The sequence below is a fragment of the Tauraco erythrolophus genome, chromosome 2 (genome assembly GCF_009769465.1).
Source record: "Tauraco erythrolophus isolate bTauEry1 chromosome 2, bTauEry1.pri, whole genome shotgun sequence".
In the NCBI taxonomy this organism is placed as follows: Eukaryota; Metazoa; Chordata; class Aves; order Musophagiformes; family Musophagidae; genus Tauraco; species Tauraco erythrolophus.
This window is the reverse complement of record NC_141466.1, coordinates 32,938,359-32,960,663: the sequence shown is the minus strand read 5'-3', so window position 1 is coordinate 32,960,663 and position 22,305 is coordinate 32,938,359. Positions and strand designations below refer to the sequence as shown.

At 43.3% G+C, this 22,305-nt stretch overlaps 1 protein-coding gene across 27 annotated transcripts in view; it reads right to left on the bottom strand.

Moving 5' to 3' along the window:
• Positions 1 to 16,517, bottom strand: part of SNAP91 (synaptosome associated protein 91) — a 65,716-nt gene extending 49,199 nt beyond the window's left edge. For all 27 annotated transcript variants that reach the window (XM_009985036.2, XM_086608228.1, XM_086608231.1 and 24 more), the window contains exon 1: positions 16,388 to 16,517. In XM_009985036.2, the coding sequence (XP_009983338.2) occupies positions 16,388 to 16,517 (130 nt within the window). The remainder of the gene's footprint in view (positions 1 to 16,387) is intronic.
• Positions 16,518 to 22,305: the final 5,788 nt, after the last annotated feature.

Genomic DNA, 22,305 nt, shown 5'->3' with positions numbered 1-22,305 from the left:
AAATTTAAGTCTACTACTTTCAACGCACAGAAAAGAATTAAACCACGCATGAAGATTTTACTCATCATCAGGGGGGAGGTGTGTGGAAATGGGGTTAATTTTTGCAGAGCTATTTCCCATTAAGTCACACCACAAAGCTAAGAACTCAAGCTTCCTGGGTTTCTTTCCCCAATCTCAGTTTATCCAGCAGTCATCAGCATATGGAGCAACTCAGAAGCATAGCTAACTTTAATGAACTCTGAGCAGCAGAGTTTGGTGGCTAAGCTGAATATTAAAATAAGACTTGGCAAAATTAATTTGTCTTCAGTGTGGTAGAGAAGAACAGGTACAAGGAAAAAGAAAACATAGACAAGAAAAAAGGAAATCTAGAAATGACATTTTTCAAGATTTAGGTATTTACTGGTGGGACAGAAATTTAGTTTTCAGAGACAATGAGGTTCAGTCTTTCAAGCAAGTCATAGGTGGATTTGTTAATAGGAAACAGATCATATTAAGAAGTACCAGCCGAAGCACAGCCCTCAGAAGCCGTATGAAGCAATCTTACAAAGATGATTCTGTTTGGGGTACACAGAAGTAGCCCAAACAAGGATTAAAGGTACTTTCCTGATGAAGTTTCTGCTACTGCAGGCATCCCCATCAAGTACACTGACAGCTAATCCCCAAATCCAAAAACTGAGCTCAAATACAAATTCCAAGCAAAGTAGCAAGCCAGGAATTGTACAGCAATAGCAGCCAGTGCTTTCATCACAAGTGGAGAAAGTTGGAGAATGAAAGCCTACACCCGTCATTTGAACCTGTTTTACTGTGGGACTAAATTATAACCACCATACCACAGTACACGATTTCTCCTGTTTCCTCTCTTCACATCTTGCTAGTTGCTATTTTGAACGCTCTTTCAGTCTAGAGATCCTTGTTTAAATTACACATTTAATTTGGACTTGAATATACTTTTTCTAGTTAACTCTTCAGATGCAAAACCTAGGCACATAGAAGGAATAAATGCTTGTCAATTCTTTGACACTATAACTTAAATCTAAACACCAGCCTTTAAACTCTTTGGCCAGCCAATTTTTTTGACTCAGCTGTGAGACATTTGCAACTTATTCAGGTAAGAGATGCAAGGCTAGAGTAAAAATCTGCCAAACTGAGGAAGATCAGCAGAGGGTTCAATGTGAACAACCAAAGTTAAGACACCTTAGCTCTTTGTGACCTTTTGAAGAGATCATTAAAAGACGTAAATAATTTTGATGTTTCTTTGTTAAGCTCATACGATTAAAAAAAAGAAAACAGTGAGAAAGTTTCACTGTCTTCAGAATTTCAGACTTCAAGGTAATTAAAAACTACTTCCTGATTTTGAGATTTTTTTTTTTAATGAGAGAGCTTCTACAACACTTTAAATAATTTGTTTTATTCCTTTACCTTTCCAGATTGTATTCTAGATCAGAGCAGGATTTTTCTTCTAGTTTGGTTTTGTTGTGATTTTTTTACTCAATTGTTAACAGATAGATTAACTGGGATTCCCCAGTTCAAAGTTAATTATTCACAATTTACATTTCAGTATGCAGAGAAACAGCAGCAGAGCACAAGACCTCTCTGTTCAGAAAGATACTGGTGCCAGCTTAAGAGCAGCTGTCTTTCCAGGTTGGATTAACAGGCGAGCTGCCTCAGCTTCTGAGCTATGTCATACATTCACTTCCTAAACTTTGCCAATCTTTCTGAGAGTAACCCCCTCACAGATCTTCCTTACTATTACACCGAACTATACAGCAGTCTTCACAAATGATTTTTCTGGCTTGTAAGTTTTAAAATAACACCCTGAACCTACAACAAAGGAAACACAGAACGGTTCCCAAAGCCGGGCTAGCCAAGAACAGAAAGAAATTGCTTATAGTAAGAGTTAAAAGCCTCAGCCAAAAAAGTTAAATAAGCAAGCCACAGTTGAAGTCGTCCACTGCAAGACACAGAACTGCACCAGGACGCTACTACACCATTGTGCTAACCAATGCAAGAGCTGGACTTCCAGGTCTACAGAAGACTGGCCACAAAACAGTACTGGAAAGCAGAACAAACTTCGAGGTTTCTGCTTCTACAATAACTGCTTATCAGAACATTAGGTGGCTTTAATGTTGTTGGTTTTCACTATTAAGCAATTCCACAAACCAAAGGAAGGAACTTATCTGTGGGGTTAAAGTTTACCATCTACTTTTTTCCCACCCCCAGTTTGCCCCATCTCCACAAATGTGCATCGTAATCTGTCTTGTAATAATCTCCCGGAACAAAACAGTGATTCATGCTGTCTCCTCCTTCCTCCCCAAAATCTACCTCAAGAGTTACTACATCTCACCTTGACCTCATCAAGCCTATACTTCATCAAAGTCCAGCATCTTCCAGATATTGCCCGTGCACTTTCATGCCTGTGCCAACTCAACAAACCTAAACACAATCTTTCACAGAGCGCAAGCTCTCCAGGTACTACAAAGACCTTTCCAGTAACACAACCATGGTCCTTGTAACTATAAGTAATTCGGGGGACTGCTACCTCGTCTCTCCAGCCTTACTTCACAGACTTCCTTCTTCCCAAAGATATCTGAGACTCTTGTGAAGACAAATACTTGCTGCAGATCCTGGAGCTTGAGAGGTCATGGCAGCCAGTCTTTGAACCACAACTGCATCCCACACCAAGACAATCATCTTTTGCATACGATTTCTTCCTTTCTACGTACTCATAGGCATACTCATACTACCCATAGTATTAAGCGTTTTGCAGAAGATAAAAAGAGTTTCTTCTTCTGTATCACATAAAGAGTTTGCAGAGACAGGGCAGATGACTGAGTACCAGCAAATCTCTCCTGGAGCTTTCTCCAATTTCTCAAACTGAGAGTTTAATTAGCCGTAGAATCATTGTATCACACTACTCCTCTCCAAATACAACAGTGCGCCACTTCCTATATTACCAAATACCTGTTTTGAAAACAAAGCTGAAAATCTACTGCCTATATATATATATATATCTCACTGGATTTTATTACAATGTCAGAGTTTGCACTCCTCCTTCCCCATCATATCAAGGCAAGACATCTGCCTTTAAGTCATCTGCAAAAACCACCTCAGCTCATAAGCAATATTAAACCAGTTATGTTAGACTTCTGTCCCTTTTGGTCCTTAACGATTGAGACAGATGGCTTCTCCTCCTGAGAGGTTCAGGTGCACCTCTTTTGGAAAGAGGAAAATAAAAGCCAACAAAAGGTGCGATCAAGGCAACTGTCTCCCTAAGTACTAATAATGGGGAAAAAGTATGATTATACTGTGTTAAAAAGTTTCTTGCCATAAGCAACTGCTCCAAGTTCCATGAACCATGAATACTGTTTACTTAAAAGCTCCCAGAACTTAAAGCTCCGCTGCCTCTGGGGAAGAACAGGAGAGAATAATGTGCACTACCTTTAGTTTTTACAGTGGAGTTTTCTCCTTGAGAGAATACAACTGAAAGATGGCATTCAGGCCAGCTGCAGAAGCTTAAACAGCAGTCATTGAGGTTTTAAGTATGGTCTTTAAGACTGCTAATTAACTAGTGATGAATGTATTTTATGGACAAAGTCCGAGAACTTACTGTCACCCAGGATCCAACTATTCATAATAATAAAAGCTTCAATTTTACTTGGGAATTAAATACCTGGAACAATACAGCTCTCATCCAGAAGATGGGCTACACAAACTCCCTAGTACAAATGTACTAAGGAAAGCAGGTTTTTAGCCTCACACACACAAAGCCAGAACACTAAGCAAAGGGTAAAAGGTCCCATAGTCAAAGAATCCTGCCTGGTTCCTTCTCGACCACAGCCATCGCAGCTTTTTCAAGCAGTTTCACTGTAGGAAAAGCCTTAGTTATAAAGCATAGAATCTTTCCCCTGTCCAAAGTAATAAGAAGCTCAGTCTTGGACCTCATTTGTACAGAATCCACTCACTTTGAATACCAAAGAATGTCTCAGGCAAGAATACTAGTTCAGCAAGCAAGGGAAAGAAGAGAAATCACTGCTTTAATGATTCCTTCCTCTCACCCAGAGACCCAATTCCAGACCCTCTCTCCACCCAAATTCTCCACAACTAGCTCAACAGAAACGTATATTTTTCTGCTCAAAGACAAGAACTGAGCAGTTCTGCTTATGTCAGCATGAAACAACAAGTAATTCTGGAGCGAGATGTGCCACTTCTCTATTTTATTGATTTTATTGCAAAGAGCAGCTGAGCCACAAATCATCATTGTACTACCTTTTTTGCACAGCTCTCAATAGTTTAAGATATACAAAATGCCATTTGCATTCAGTGGACACCAACCAATGCTTATAAGGTTAAAATATAAAAGCAGTTGTCCTGGAGAAATGGTATGCCCCATCCTATCTTAATATGGCATCTTAGATGCCAAACTCTAGGGGAGGAAGGGACGTAGTAAAACCCTACTAACATTACAAGTACTATTTGTGTTAAGCATTTGACCAATAACTTTGAATAAAAAGGAGCTTCTATCGTGCATGGCAAGTCTCAGACCTCATTCTACAAGCCATTTCCTTCAGCAGTTCAAACCTGGAAGCTTTAACCAAAACACACATTCATTTAGAGAAGAAATATGAAACTGCGGCCACCAGCCAATCTTCTGCCAAGCCTTCAAAGCATTTATTCAATCTCCTTCAAGGGGCAGAATTGTTCTCTCCATCCATGCAAGCATTAAAGCCATAGTCCCATTGCATCCTAGGTCTTGCTGCATACAACAGAACAAGTTTAAAGGGGAGTATATTGTTGCAAGATTATTGCTTAGGAGAAAAGCCAATAAGATCCTAGTTAACTGACTACTGTAAGTGGATATCAGGATTCCAGCTGTGGCCTGTGATTATCCTTCCATGAGGGTGAACAACCCCTAACATTACCTGTCAGTTAAATCAATTCATAACTCTTACCACTACTTGGCTGTTTACTGGAATATCAGTAACAGCACAACTGTAGCTTTTATCTGGACCAGCACAGCTACACTAGAAAAGCAAGGATTTTGTGTTTTCCACAGCAGCATGGGGTCTTTTACTGTAATCTCTGCACTAGAGCATTTTCTAATCAGCCTGTCCATGTTGGGCTGATCTTACACTCCAGCCACATCTGGCAGAAAATGGTAATCAACTGAGGCACGGTACATGAGCTATTTCAGTTGCCGTGCTGCTGCTGTTTTTATTCTGAAAAAAATGAATCCTGGTTAGTGCTTTCCACCCCCAAGTGATCTACATTCCTCAGAAAATCATTTGTTCTTAATAAACTTGTAGAAGTGAAACTGTCACTAGCCTATCAACTCCGCCTAGAACAGCAATTTGTAATCCACTACAGAGCTGAACGAGACTGAAAATACCTTGGAAGCAGCCTGATGTTTCAGCTGTGCTGCTTCGCTGTTACACATTGGGTATACATAAAAAAAACAGGGTGGGGATGAGACAACCCGCAAGCAACTTCAGTGACACATTATTAGCTGCAGCCTGCATTTTAGAAACAGGTCAGTTGAGTAGGCAGGCTCAGCAGCTGACACATCTAACTTTCAACATGCAGACCATGGTCTGTGTTTTTCCTACCATCTCAGCCAGGTTCTTCTAGAAGTCCAGCTATTTTGCCAGTGGATGTTGTGGGACAATAAAACTTTCAGTAGGGTCAGCCTGAAAAATAACCTAACAAGGCCAGAGCCCATGCACTTTGTCGAGCTGACAAGCCACTAGAAGCTCAGTGTGGGTTGAAATTCTTAACTGGGAATGAAATGCCCACAACTATGCAGACAATCCTGTTGAAAACATGAACATATCTGTAGGAAAAGGAAAACAAGTGTAATGCAAAACCTGTCCATGCAGTCAGTGCAACAGTATGACCTCCTAGAGGCATACTGAAGCAGTTGCAACTGAATAGCAAGTCCTTTATAACATGGGTTGAATCATTTCAATCAATCTTGTCTTGTACCTATGTATCTACAGCACAACATAAAGACCATAAGAGTCCCTAAAACCAGACGGCTGCGTCACATGTGAATCCTGTGCCTTAAAACAGATTTTTACAAACTCACTGATATCCTCCATGATTGAATGGAGCTTTACCCTCTCCTTGCTAAAAAAAAAGTATGAAACAAAACCTGCAATTCTTTTATGTTCATACCCCTGTACTACACCAGTTAAACAAGAATATTTTACTTCTACCAAAGAGACAGGTGAGTTTAAGTCTCAGAAATCTTGAAAAAACTAACATAGACTTTACTCTTCAACATGAGCCTGCAGCCTTTCACATACTGCAGATTTTTCCGTGTTGCAAAAAAAATCTGTTAAAAGTCAATGGAACATCCACCTGAGAGATGGAAGATGCAGTTAGGACTACTAACATTTAAAAAACTGACAGTACTAAATTGTTATCTAACAGTTCAAAGTCACCAATGTCTCTGGAAGATGTATTTGCCACTGGCAGTGGAAGCCTCATCTCAAGCTCCCGATGAGCGGGGAAGTTGGAATCCATCACACAGGCTCACATCCAGGCAGCAAAGCTTCGCATAGAGTCAGATCTCTAGACTGGAACACGCAGAAGTGTCAATTAACTCCTAAGCATGACATGGAGATGAATTTTGAAAGGTAGCCTCTCCTAATACTGCCTAAGCAATTTCCTGCTTCCTGATAAACAAGAGGAGGTTCTTTAAACTCACCCATTCCAAACATAGCGAACTTTGCCTGTTAATACTCTCGCCATTCACAAATAACAACAGAGCAATCTGAAGTTTAAATTGAGCTTAGCAAAACTAGAAACAACCTATGTGGCTTAGAATGAAAGATCAGATCAGAAAGTCACAGGCAAGGCTCACATATGAAAACAGCGTTCTGTTTCAGATGCCAGTAACAAAACATCACTCACAATGAAATTTACATGTTTTCAAAACACTGGCACACTAGATATGCTGACTTCCTCTGGCTTGCTGCCCCTTAGCTGAACGTATGTTCTCCTATAAATAGGTTTAGATGAAGCTATAAAATTTAGATTAGGGCTACAGGCACAATAACTGTACTTCAGATTCCAGAGTCACGCAGCAAGATCCAAACCCAAGCCTCCATTTGAAAAGGGTAGGTTTTAAAACTCCAGGGTTGCTAAAGGACTGATGCAATGATATGTTAAAGCTCACATCTATATTCAACCTCTACATAATGAGAAACAGCAGCCTTCAGAGCCAGGAAACAGGCCAGCTGGCTTCCCCCTTTCATACAAGTCCTACGTTCTCTGAAACGAGAAGTGAAAGGAAAAGTCCGTTTAAAAACAGTTTGAACTTCCACTTAAGTGCATCTATGTGGGCTCTTCGATTATGTGTAAAGATGCGTGCTTGAGCTAGCGCAGTCCTGCACTATGGCAAGATAACTGATCACCGCCTTATTTTGAGGACCTTCCTCTAAACTTGTAAACTTGCACACATTTTAAGAACGTGGGCGACAAGTCAGCATGTTTTATTCATGCTTTGAGCAGTCATGTCTTCCTCTCACTTCTACGGAGGACCATTTTAGAACATTCTGTAAACTATCAGAGACTTAGGAGATAGAACAAAACTATGCCAGAGGCACTCGGAGCCTGCCAGGCTCTGCAGGCTAACTAACCCTGACCATCTGCTATGGAAGCACTCGCTGCCATTGTGTCATACACGCTTGTGTCAAGCCAAGAGTCAGTTTGAAGTAATCGACTTACACTGTCTGTAGTCAAGCCACAGTCTTGTCCCATCTCTTTAGGACAGCAAAGTTTAAGACACTTTCTTGGAAAGACATGTTCTTATGGTCCTTTAAACATATGGTAGAACAGTCTTAGCTCAAGTGGACACCAAACTTTCCAATCTACCCTCAATGGTGTTTCATATCTCAGCCACAACTTAGTCTCCTAAACACCTAGAAACAACTAGCAAAGAATATTGCTTTTTTGTGGTTGGGTTTGGTTTTTTTTAAATTCCTTCTTTGAGAAAAATAAAGCCACCTTGGCAAAGCACATGGCTCAACTGTTTTGTTACAGCTCTGTGGCCCAACTACAACATGAAAGTTCCTGCCAACTTGCTTTCTACCTGTGGCAATTTTGCATATTGGCTTATGACCAAGAAAAGAGTTGATTGCTACGACTCAGACTTGAGCTGCAGACACATCCTATCAGCAACTCGCAGTTCTCAGCACATACAAGAGACAGTGTTCTTTCTTGATGGCCTTCAAGCATGATCATGCCTATGTACTCACAAAATTTCCTCTACAACAAATATCCTAACACATTTGAGTTACCAATAGCTAGAAAAAACAGACTCTAGGAAAGGCAATTGACTGACACACTGCCTCAGCTCAAACGGCCAGAGTATAGATTACATAAATACACAACATTTGCATGACACCAGGACTTTTCAGCATCCAATCCCTTTCATTAAGCTAAGTTCAGATATAGATATAATCTAAAACAAAGTATGAGATCGTGTTATCCTGGACGGGGAGGAGGAACAGAATAGTACTTAGACTTGGTTCATCTGGAAGTTGGTGGTAGTACAGTGCACTGCCATTTCCTATACTGTGCCTACGACTGTAGGTAGCTGCAAGCCTCAGACGCCCAGTAGATGCACCATTTGCCAGCAGCCTAGAAAACACTATTCTAGTATTCCACCTACATTCATGGTGACACTTCAAGGCTGATGTCCAATACCATTTGTAGCACTAGTCCAGATTGCTGGTATATTCTCTCTCCCAGTGGACTACAACTCTCAACTGCAAATGTGTTTCACAACCTAAAAAGAATATTATTTTATGTGCACAAGCAGCTTAATGGCTACCAGCTATAACTGTTGAATATAACTCTGAGCCCACCCTTGCAAAACTTGTTTTGTATTGTTTTTCAGTGTTTTCAAGCAGCTCTGCAGAAGTAAACATGATCAACATAGCAAGATTAAAAGTATTAAAAACAATTTTAAGGGTCTAGCATGCAGTTTGCAAGACTCCAGAAAAAGCAGACTTAACCACACTCCACAAAGTGACAAACTAGCCTTTGCCAAGTATTCTGATTGCCTTCTAGCAATTACCAACATCTGGTTTATTCAGGTTTTACTGAAACCACCAAGCTCTCATCCAAGCAAAATTTTGGCCAGTAGGAAAACCAAGCAACCATGCCAAGTCTGATGGGCTGAGATATTCTAATATCAACTTACCAATGAAGCTTCACACTGCGGTCTTGCTGGTACTGCTGACTCAAGGGAACAAAAGTACTGCTGCAAACCCTGTGCTACAGATCACTGCTTGCAAATCTACTAGGAAGGCTTCTTGTATCACTTAGTTTGAGTTCAGGGTTCAACCCCGTGCTATATGACCTGTTCTTTCGGCATACTGGACATACTGTGCTGAGATTCAGACCCTGATTTCCTGGCTTGCTTTATTCCCTGCTGTTTAGTTTTCATGGTATTTGAAACTCTTCTCTCCAAGTCAGGCAGAACATTGCTCCTAATCTGCGTGCCATGTGTAGAAGTTTGGAGATTCAAACTTTGTCGGACATTCGTCGGTGAGACTACTCTATCTCCCCTAGGCACACAGCAGAACTTGTGCTCTTCCACTCCTACCTGTGTCCTGATCTGTACCTTGAAAAGAAGCTCCAAAAAGGAACAGGGCATGTTAGATTAATGATACTGTTCAGTACCACTGACTCATCTTTCGACTGCAGTAAGACTAAGGGAAGGGATATAATGTCATCCCCCTCCACCCTCAAGTTTTCCCCACCCCCAGAAACACTGGAGCCAGCTCCCTCAGCAATACCATATGTCAACAGCTGACTGAGGAAGGTCTCTCCCTTTCTGTTCTTTGGGGGCAGACGGTATATTGGGTGTACATGGCAAGGTTTTGGTAGCGGGGCAGGACACTGCAGCTGTGACCTCTGAGAACAGGAGTCTTCCACAGGCTGCAGGGGATATCTGCTCCAGCAGCATGGAGTACCTCCTGCTTCACCTCTGATCACGGTGTTCCCTCGCCATTTCTCATTTTCTCCCTCCTCCTCCTCCTCTGCCTGTCCAGTGTTTTCAGCCCTTCCTTAAACACATTTTCCTGGAAGCACGACAAGCTTGAGGGGTGGGCTCAGCAGTGTCCTGTGGTGGGTCTGCTGTGGAGCTGGCTGTGTCTAGCATGGAGCCAGCCCTGGTCTCTTCTCAGAGGCCATTCCTGAAGCCTTGTCACAGACACCCAGTACCAGGGGAAGGTAAGCAGGGTAGGAAAAGCAAAGTAGTCTTGAGTATCTTGAACATGGGCAGAAAAATACTAGAGGCAGGTCTGCCTCTGCTATAATATCACTCATATCACTCCTTCAGAAGTAAAGACTAAGTGAGCAGCCAGTTCTCCTGGTTGGCTAACAGTTTTTCCATCCAGCAAGAAGCAGGGAAGATGAATAGCATTCAAAATGCTATACACCCTTCAGAGTTATCCCAGCTGCCATCTACTTTTAAGCAGTTCAGAGGATCCTTCTCAGGGCAGAGACACAGAAGCATGGACTGACCAGACCAACCAAGCACTTTCTTGTAGGCTTCACAGAGTTCCTCACTAGTGGCACAGGCCCAGGCAAGGCACACACAGAAGACGTACAGTTGAAGAGCCGGACTGGGAAATCAGAGGCACAGATCAAATTAAACTGCAGATTTTTTTGTTTAAAAGTTGTTCAATTGCTGCCACCCAGGATCTAAGGGCGTAATACTACGAGACTACTATGAAACATATCCAACTATTAAATATAAGTGATTAAAACTATGGACTGGATACCAACCATTTCACGAACCAGGAGCCTCAAAGATAGACATAGCTACTCGATTATCAAGGTCTGCTAATGGAAGTCAGTACAGCAGAAAGACCTAACTTGTCCCAGAATTTGCTTTGTCAAAAAGCACGTTTAACAGAAGTATCTCGATGACTATTTAAAACAGACTAAGAATACACACCTACAGCTGAGGGAAAGCCAAGGGGAGGAAGGGTAAGACTAGTCAATCTAGCTTTATCAAGTTACACTGTTTGGATGAAAGAAAGTTTAATATTACACTGTCTACCCACTCTTCTGTTTCTCCATCCTCCCTTTCCTTTCCTTAGGCATTGTACCATAAGAAGACTTAAACACAGTTCAGATAAACAAGATCACTTGATCTTGCCCATGTTTCAACCTTTGTATCTTGACATGAATTCAAACTTCTGCCCAGCTTCAAACACTTTTGAAAAATCATTAGTTAGTTAAGTCTTAGCTTAATTAAAAGAGCAGCCTTCTCTCAGTATTACGCAGGCCTTAAGAAGAGTATGGGGCCAGGTGGGGAATGAAAATTAATGCCATTGAAAAACTCAAGATCAATGGATCTAAAAAGCCTTCTTATTAGCTCCCCTTACCCATGACTGACATTTCTACTCCTATTCAGAGACCTACACACCTCCAAATGAAGTGAGTCTTCAATACTGTGTTGGGAACAGACATGGGAGAAGCCCACAGAAACAGAGCTATTCAACAGAGACTGATGACAAGTCCTTACATATACACACAAAAAGTACTAATTCAATACCCATTCAGGAATTAAAGAAAACAATTGTTTGCTTGGATTTTTTTCTTTTCATGAGTGAAAGAGATTCATTGAGGTGACAAGGAGGAGTTCACGATTTAGAATACATCCCAGCTGTGACAACAAAAACCAAGACACTGTATTGCAGCTAACTTAAACAAAATCACTTCTCTCATACATGCAAACTGTGACAAATTACTGTAATACAAGATACAGTGAGACACACAAAAGTAGTTTCATTAGTAAAGCAGGAAGGATCAAGACCAGTCTGCATAGCGATTCTGTTCTTGGCAATTTTCTTGAAGGTACTTCCACGGCCATACAGATAAAGCATCACCTGGACTGCAGAGCAATGCAGTACTCATACATCTGTGCTACTCCCGCTAGGAAAGGGCCCCGAGTGCCAACAGACTTGGAACTCTCCCCAAATCGCTTCAACAGCAAAAAACTTCTGAAATGTGCATCCAAGTTAACCTTAACAGTCATCGAAGTCTAGCAAGTCGGGATAGCTCCACTAAATCCCACCTCTCCCAAAAAACAGACACAGACATATTTCTCAGGAATAAGAGAGAGGTTTCTAAGACTAATCTGTGGGATCTAGCAACTTTATCTTTGCTGAGTCTAGGAAAAAAGTTTAACCCATTGCTTTTGGTGAACAGCCACTTCTGTTTCAGCACTAGAGACCACAGTGATCCAAACTTGTCAGGTCATCCCCACCATTTTCAGAAGAAAGGCAAACCACTGCAGGAACAAAGGTGTCTGTATAAGCAAAATACTGACACCAGCCTTGCAGTTCAGTTACCAGCATGAATTAAACTATAAATTTCCTTTTATACCTTTTGTTTGCCAGCCACATACAAATACAGAAAATTAGACTTGAGGTGGAAAGATGTTACTATAGATACACAAGTCATCTCCACAGCCACAGAAAATCAAGTCCTGATCTTCATCTGCTTTGTTTCTACATTTCATGAAAATCTCCCAGCTCTTGATCAGGCCTCCAAAAGGGCCTTCTACCTTGTGAAAACTATTTTGAAGAAGTAAGGAGGCAACACACGGTCTTTTTAGAACACACACTCCAGAACTTCCTCCTGCTGCAAAGCAATTCACGCAACAAAATAAGACAAGGAAAATCCCAGCCATTTTGATCATCTTCAGAAACAGGAACTTGTTACAACCAACCGCAGGCACAACAACCTCGCTGGTTTCCAGTTCACTTCCCTAAATGAAAGCTTGACCATCTATTTCTGAGCAAGATCCTTTATAAAAGAAGCTGAGTTCAGCTCTACCTATTTTTCTCTCATCTATCATGTGTTCTAACATTTGAAAGTCAAGTTATTTCCCTTCTACAAAAGCTTCTCCCTGTTGATACTTTCAGTAACTCCTACTCGAGGCTCGACCCTGGCTTTTACTTGCCCCACACAATTAAACCCTCAATGAAGCCTTCACATATCTTTCAGAACAATTCTGATAATGAAACTTCTATGCTAGGTACTAGGATTGCCCTTCAAGTTGAATTACCACAGTTCATATATACTTAACACAGCCCATATATCTCATTCACCCATTCTGCAATGGCCCTGCTCACTGCAGCAAAATCAAGTTGCTCATCTCCACTGCTCCATGGAAATGCTGTATCTAATTGTAATTTATTTAAAACACAACACGGTTAGCTGAGGAAGATAAAGTCACCACAATGATATGGCTTCAAGATGACAAGTTTGTTAAGCCCAAAAGGGTCAGAGCCCTTAACACGCCGACAGCAACAGCTTGCCCCAAAAGCATCAGAGCATCCTAGATTTACATTCCTTTTCTCCCTACAGGGATTTGGGAAATGCATTTAATGCCATCTGGCACTACTTCCCGCAGTTGCTGGAAATTCCCTAGTATGAGAACTGGAATCCAAGAAAACAGTAAATCTTACTAACAAGTGTATGATAGCCACCTAATCATACTTCAGTACTTCTTTACATGACAAGCCTGTGCAGCACCCACAGCCCACGCCACAGGACAGCTGCTACGCAGCATCCATGTTAAAGCCTGCACGTGTAAACTATGCAAGCACAGAAAACCACACGAAGGTATTCAGCAGCTCAGCTTTTGTTCACAGAAGACATTAATTCTGTTCACTCCTCCCTTCCTCACAAACATGCACTCATACTCAAATCACGCTTTTTATTCCTCAGAGCAAATTCCCTCTAAGTAGTGCTCACTACAAAACCTAAGCCAAACAAAAAAAAGACACCCTACACCTTGTCACATATCATCTTTCTACAACCCTCTGGAACTAACGCCTTCTGTAGAAAACATACAAGGACAGGCATGATTGTGTCCCATCCTCACAGGACTACTTAACTCGTGTTAAACAGTTGATCTCTCCATTTAATTTACAAAGCCCATCTGCTAATCAGGGCAGTGGAAGATCGGTTGTGTGATATGACACCTGGCCACTAAGACACTAAATAAAATTGTGGAGTTCCCTAAGGACACAGAACCCCCACACCAATACTAGAACTACAACTCTTCATAAAGCATTGCTCCAACCATTGCTCTCTGGTACCTTAAGTTTTAATCATCTAAATCCTTCACACCTCGACTCAAAACTTGTCTTAAAGCATTAGCAAGTTTTAACTTTTATTCCCTTCTCCACATCTTCAAATGTTACTTATCTAACCTGAAATGCCGTCAGCCACGCACTCAGATCGACCACCACCTAGCAGTACCTCCTGCATGCATGGGAGTATTGCTCTTTCAGAGGATGAACTTTTAATTTACTCTCTCATTACAATATATAAGGCCCATTTTAACACTTGTTCACAAGATGTAAGTCTGAGTTCCAGGAATTACCTAACAATTCCTAGTTCTGAGGAGATGCCTCAGGTTTAAGAGTCTGAAAATATTTTTTCTTATAAAACATGAACTTGATTTTCATTCCTAGTCCACAATTTTGAATGTGCTAATCTCCCATTGACAAGATTCTGTCTTTAACGATAGCAGTTAGTTAAACTATCAACTGTTATATATAGCTTGAAAAACAGAAGGAAAAATTATCAGGGATGTATCTTTCCAGGAAATGATCATTTCTCTTCTTCTTGTGTGTCTTACATGCAGGTGGGTATGAAGTTGCATGGAATGCTGCTAGCTTCAGCCTCTCCCACCCTCATTTTCTGAAGTAGTAATATCAGCACCAATATCCAAACACAATCCCTTTCCAGACCTTAATATAGCACCAGTAAATTCTTTCTACCTTAATTTAATCCCGCCTATTCCAGATAGTACTTGTACATATATACACACATACATATATGTATATATATATTTTTGTGTACATATATATTAAAATACATAGAGACACAGTGTGCTTTTACAGACAAGAGCTAGGCTTTTTTTAAGCTAATGCTTCTAGTAACGGATACAGTAGGACTGTCCAGACACAGCCTACATATTAAGAAGTGTCGACAGCTACCAAACAGCAACATAGGAGAGATCGATAACCAAGATGATTTTTTAAAATATACAAGAAAGCGACAGAAAATACACAATATCAAGACAAGCAATCTATTTAAACATCAGTTGAGACTGAAGTCAGCCTTCAATCAATGCATCAGCATCTCTTAGACATGTATACAAAAGCATTTATATATACTGGAAGACCAACATGCTGTTTGCCACTTTAAGGGTCAGCTATGTAGTCAACAGAACTGAAATCTGGAATTATTTTCCAGAAGTAATACTACCTCCTTTTAAGAAATACAGCTTACAAGAAATACAGCTTACTATGCTGTATTGTACTTACATGCACCTGCACCAGCATTACTTAGAAAGAGTCAGCAGCCAAGAGACTGCTTGGTATAAAACCTGCTGATCTTTACTTCAAAGTGTTTCTTACCATGTCTAAATAAATGGGAAAATCACTTAATTTTAGACATTAAAACCTGCCATTGATCTACTCAGTTCAATGCTGGACAGAGTTACTACTGTTAAACCAGGCCGATTAACATCATGCAATTAAATCCTTTCACCACTCTACTCCGTGGTGTCTCCAAGCAGGGACTGACAGTTGAGTGGGTTGAAAAGAAATAAAATTGTCAAGACAAAACATGACTAGCTCATTGTTTTTTAAGAAACGTTTTGACTTCAACCTTGTTTCATACATTAACTAGCTAATGCCAGTCCAAAACAGATCACAACTCTACAAGACAAAGTACCAGCCATCTTCAATGAAACATGATGCAAGCCATCAGCCAGCTCACGAAGTTGCTCTCCAATATCTGGGACCTCAGCAGCAGCCCTTAAGCTCTCCAAAGGCAGTCCCAATCTACGGCATAGCGTTGTTCAAGGGCTTGCCATTTAAGCACACCACCATCTAAACCTCTTCAGAAGTCAGCTGTGGAGATGGCCACGCTCCCACCGGTGCTCGGCCAGCTCCTGGCGTAGCACTTATGTCTCTGCCGAGCTCTATCCTAACAGCAGGCAGTGACAACCAACCAAAGCAGGCAGTGACAAGCGCATGTCCATTCTGCCGTGCGTCCATTTCCCTCCCCTCTTCCCAAAGCCCTGCTCTGCAAGGCAGGGTTCACCTGGATGAAAGGCAAGAGGTCATGAGGGGGGAAAAAAAAAAATGGCCGAAAGAGCAGCATTATGCAATAAGAGAAGAAATGCAATAACAACTCATCCTCTCCCGGAGATCTCTCGTAACACTTATGCTTTGCAACCTGGACCACAGCAAGCATGACCAACAGCTCACAGGCCCGCTGCAGAGCCCCCGGCCTTCGCTAGGGATACAGGAAAAAAAAAAAAAGAAGGGATGCTCACAGTCCAGGTGCTTTTTCTTGGGCCCCATCACTTCATGCGTGGTGGCTTTGCAGACGGCTCTGGCTACGGCCGATCCCGTAACGCTGTACTGAGCAGCTGCGATGCGATCTGTCAGCGTCTGACCCGACATCTTCGCTGGCGTGCCTGCTGCTGCCTGCTCTGCAGGGGCGGGAAACGCGGCAGGGGAAGGGGAGATCCCGGGTTATCACCGACGGGAGATGAGAGGGGGGAAGAGAGGGGAGAGGGGGGTACGGCACAGACACGCACGGACACACAGACACACACGCACAATGGTCCGCCAGGCAGCCCGGCCCCTCCCGAGGCGCAGCCCCCCCACACCCCCTCCCCCCGCCCCGTTGTGTAAGCCTTCGCCTCACTAGAAGCCGCCTGGGGCAAAAATAAAGGGTATTTTAGACATTGAAGGGGAAATAATGATGGTAGCAGAAGGAGACTGCACGCAAATAACGTACGAGCCCCCGGGAGGGAAAGGACACCCCCCCCCCACCTCTTCCCCCCCGCCACCTGCCCCGGCAGCGCCCGCCCCTCACGCCGGCCCGCGGGGGAGTCGCCGCCGCGCCCCGGCCTCGCCGCAGCACCCGCGCCGCTGCCTCCCCGGTGGGAGATTATGGCACCGTTGCGCCATGTTATACCGTCCCGGTGCCTCCCCTCCCCCACCATCCCCTGGCGCCGATGGGGACATCCTTCCCCCCCTCCCCGCTCGCCGGGAAACGGGGCGCCGCTAGATGCGGCGGCGCCCAGCGCCATGCAGCAGCCCGCGGCGGGGGAAGAAGAGGATGAAGCGAGCGCCAGCGGCCGACCTGTCAGTGCGTCCTTCCCTCCCGTCCTCCTGCCGCCGCTCCGGGGAGGGCACCGCCGCCTCCCGCCGCGAACGCTCCCCGGCCCGGCCCGCCGCGCTACCCGCTGGAGAGGCGCCCCGCGGCGCAGCAGCTGCCCTCCCCCCCTCCCTCCCCCCGGCCCCGGTAGCCCCAGGTGCGGGGCGGGCTGCCCTCCCGCCGCCGCCGCCGCCGCTGCCTGGGATGCGCTGGGCGTCCACGCCCGGGAGCCGCCGCTGCTATTTCCAGGCAGCGGCTTAATCCTCCCGCAGCCTAATCCCCGCGCTACTGCCGCAGCAGCGCCGCCCCCTACCCCGGTGCAGAGGGCGGGACGGAGCGGAGGGGACCGGCGCGGTGCTGCCGTTACCGCCGCAGGTCGGTAGCCCGGCGCAGTCAGGTGACCCCCGCGCGGCGCGACCGGGCCTGACTGGGCCGCCCGGTACCGCGGGGCAGAGCCCCCCGCCCCGCCGCGCCTCTTAAAGGGGACGCCGCACCCCGCCACCCGCCCTCCCGCCGGCTGGGTGTGCGGCGAGGCGCGGCCCGGGCCGCCGCCCCACGCCCCGCTCGCTTCCCGCTTCCCGGCGGGGGCGGCCGGAGACGCTCCCACGCGGGTGCAGTCTGGGGGAGCCCGGTGAGGATCCGCGGGGCCCGGAGGTTGGGGAAGAGCCGAAGCCACTGATGCTTCCCCTGCCTGCAGTGTGGTCCTGTCCTTAAGCTTATAATAACGCATTGAGGGATGCCGAAACGGCAAATACGTTAGATCTATCCAGAACCTTTTTATGATGTTGTTGTTATTAAAGATATCTGAAATATGTCCCCCGAAGGGTTTTCTTTCTCTCCTCTAAGATAGCCTAAAGGTCTTGGTTGCAACGCAGCGCTGCGCTAGGGAGGATCTATTGCCACGGTTTTATTGTGTGATTGAAGCCTCACGGAGTGGTCCGTGGAGTATTGAGAAATGTTGTGTACATATATTACCATAAAGTGGCTGAACTTAGTTTTGGAGTAAAGTGATTTAAGTGGGTGGGGTCTAAATGAAATGAAAGTAGCAATTACTTCGCGCTGCCGTTAGAACCAATTTCAGAAGGCGATGTAAGCGCGTGTTATTAATTAGCTGAAGAAAACAGGATGTACAGTCAGTAGTGAAGATTTGTGCATATGAAGTGATAATTGGGTTGTGTTGCATACAAAGACATACGGCACCATTTTCATTTGTTATGCCAGGAGCAGCAAGAATACTGACAAGGGATTGTGGTCTGTGACGGCATGAAACAGCAGCTTTTTTACTACTTTTTTTTTTTTCCTAATGACCAAAAGATTTTAAAATCCTAGGTAGACTGAAAGCTTGGGAATCCTGTTAAAATAATGCTCAAAAGTCCAAGTTACTATGGAAACTCAAGTTTTCCATGGAAATCTCTTCCAAAATAACTGTTCAAATGGACCCTGTGTCCATTGAAGAAGGGTGTTTGAATTTCAGGCTTTTGATACTGGTTACCTCTCCTTTGTTTCTGTAGAGCTGATAGAGACATTTGGATTTCTCAAATGCAGTGTCTGAGTACGGAGAAGGATTTCATTTAAAAAAAAAAGACATAAAGCGTATGTTACCAACTGCTAGCAATAAGTGTTAAGGGTCTGCAAAATTTGAAATTTCCCATAAGTGAGACTCATGTTCCAATACTGATAATGTGTACAACCACTGTGTCCGTGCTTCTCAGCTCCATTCGGCAATGAGCGGCAAATGAATAAATACTGGAGTTGCACAGAAAGGTAATATAACACTGTGTTCTTTATCATTACTATAGTCTACTGTTCAAGTAGAGACAAATTTTAGTAATATTTAGAAATCGTGTTTCCTTTACCAGCGAAATGTTAACTTCCATTCCTAGGAATTCATCACTAATGGAGTGATTCGAGGGAGCTAGAAGCATGTCTTAGCAGAGGCACACAGCCAGTTTTCCCTCTGTACTTCACGGTCAGTTGTTGGGTCATAGTGCCAATTGATTTCAGAGGAAAAAAACGGTTGGGATCCAGAGACACTGCATGTTCCATTACTGGCATTAAGAGTGGTAATACCAACGTTGAGTTCAGAATGGCTTGACTTTCAAAAAGACAGGAGGCTTCTTTTTAACTGGTCTATTATTATAGGGACAAAAATACACAAATGTTTGGAGTTTGCTGATTTCACCCAGCAGAAATTTAGAGTAGCTTTAATTGCCACGAGCAAGATAGTTTTCAACTTCATGCTAGGCAAAGTATTTAATTAGTGATGCAACTTTTTATTAAGATTACTGAACCAAGATCTTCTGAACCAAGATTACTGCGAAGGCCTGGATACTTTCTGAGCTAGTCCATATTGTTATCAGCGGTTTCTGTCACTGAGATTCTCATCTGTGTCACCAAGAACTATGATCATTAATACTCAGATCATTTAATATTTTCATGTTGTCAAAATATTTAAGCTAAAGATAAGTCAGACAATTTGTACTATTGCCTTAAAAATTATGTATTGCAAACTGAATTTAAATGCAAAGAATAAAGAGATCCTCCAGCATTTTGTTTATAAGCCAGCAGGTTGCTAAGTCATGAGCCGAAGTATGCAGAAGCAACACATTGCAAGCTGCAATTAGAGAAGCGTTTTTAAGATGTTAATTTATCTCTCATATTCAGGAACAAATTACTGGTGTCAGGAAAACAAACCGCTATGAAAATATTTCTTATTTACATCTATATTATGTTTGGTCAGTACTGCTCTACATGAGGCTCCACGGTATTTCTTGTTGAAGTCGGTGTATGGACTTCCATTGACCTCTACATACAAAGATTTTGTTGAGCAAAACCAGGATCACTCGACCCTGAGAGGTTCAAGAAGTATTTCAGACAAATCTCATTCTCCACAAGCGTGTTGTCTGAATTTTTGGTCCATGATGATCTTTCTGAAAACCTAAGATGCTTTAAGAGGGTGAGACAAGAAGACTACATCAGTACTCTTAAAATTCAGAGTAAAAGGATGTGATCTGTTGAAGGCGTATTGCTTTTGGATTTCAAAACCACCACCACCCCCAAAAAAAACCAGCATCTCCACGAAACAGGAGTTCAGGTTTGTAATAAAAACTGGACAGGAAATAGGAACCATCTTGAATAAGGAGAGACCATGGAGAGAGATGCCCAGACCTAAATAGGCAGGGGCTTGGGGTTACCATTTGACAAGGTAGCTTTAGACTCAGTCCTGAGAAGTTGCCTGGTGTGCTGGCTCTGTGAATCCCAGGTTCACAGCTTGGTTGGTGGGATGCACCGGGAGGCCTAGACAAGGGCCATATAAGCAGCTGGAAAAGGTTCTTGCTGTTAAGAATAACCCAGAATTGTGGGTTTTTTTCTTGACTGTTTGTAACTGTGCTTTCAGCTGTGTAATGAAGACCCTAAAGGAGAGAAGATATATTAATGACAAGCTGAACAGCCATTTTCAGACAAATGCTCAAAGATAATTCTTAACCGATTTTGAAATGACAAAGAAGGGTCAGTCTGTGTTGATCTCACGTTCAGGCACCCACATGGTGGGAAGGAGGCATGTCCAGAGGCTGATTCATCACACTTCGTACCTGAATTCTGCACTGGAGATGCCCGTGTCTCGGGTGATGTAAAACGCATAGGACTCTGTTTCGTGCACTTTAAGCTTCTCACCATATTTCTGCTTTTTTTGTTTGTTTGTTTGCCAGTTTTTCCTCCTAGGTCTTCCAGTTCTTCAGCCAGGATAGATGACCTTTCCTCTTGCCTTCACAGCCCAGGCAGAGGTTCAGACCCAGCCTGTTTATGCCCAAGCCAGCATCGGGCCCAGTGCTATTGCTTTGCTTCTCCCTCTTGCTCTTAGGGCCAGTGGTACAAACAGAGCTTCTGGAGAGGCTGACTGTAACCATAGTGATAGCAGCAGTCCTGAACAGATCTGTTTAGCTCTGGGAAGGGGGAGAAAAGGACTTTTCAAAGGAGAAGCATCCTCCTGACTTTAGATCAGGTTGATGGAGTCAGGTAGGTAGCAGTATTTTCCCTCTATGGGAAAAAAAAATACCAGTAGATACCCAAATCATGGAATACCCAGGAGTTCCTATGCTTCTGCTGTTAAATATAACCTCATCACTTGGTCTTGTGTGGCTTCTGTCCACAACAATTCATTCAGCCTCTCCACTCATCCTCCTTAATAGCAGCTGTTCTAGTAGTTCATAGAATGGTTTGTGTTGGAAGTGACCTTAAAGATCATTTAGTTCCAAACCCCCTGCCATGGGCAGGGACACCTTCCATTAGATCAGATTGCTCAAAGCCTCATCCAACCTGGCCTTGAAAGCACCAACAAGAAATCGAAGCAGGCTGTCAATTTTCCAGTCAGAATGATGGCCCAAGAAGGACGTAGCCTGGATGTGCTCATACATCCCAAGTAAACTATTCAAGGGGACCACTTGAATTACTTTTCCTGTGTATGAATCTAAGAGAATAAAAAAACTCAATGGTAAGGGTACAGGCTAGGACATGTGAGTATATCCTCTACGTCCCATAAGAAAGGCCTTTTTTGTGCTTACGAAGAAATTAAAAAGATAATTTAGATTAAGGACAGAATTAATATGAGAGAGAAAATTGTGCAAAGAATAGCTAACAGGCACTTTTACTGGTCCCTAAACCGTGTAAAAGCAAGGTCATGTTCTGCAGAACGTGGAGCGATTGGCATATTGCAGACTTAGGTGGTAATTGGCACACGTGCTGTTCTGTACAGAGCAACCAGTTATGTTCTTCCCCTTGTCCAGCATGTCGATTCCCACAAGGACAACCTTAAAATCTGTATAATCTTAGAGATTTCTGTTGTCTGATGCATTAATGGACCCAGTCATCCACATCACAATGATAACTTTTGCTGCTGGAGTAGCTTTTGGCTTGAGTCTGGCAATAACACCAAGGTTTATAGACCAGAAATGGGACAGATGGACACACGTCTCAGAAGTGGGACAAAAGTCCTGTAATCATGAAAGTCATTATTCGTGAAACTCCTCACTATTTGGTATTGATTTTGGTCATTAACTTTATAATCTTGGTAGTGCCTCCAATGCG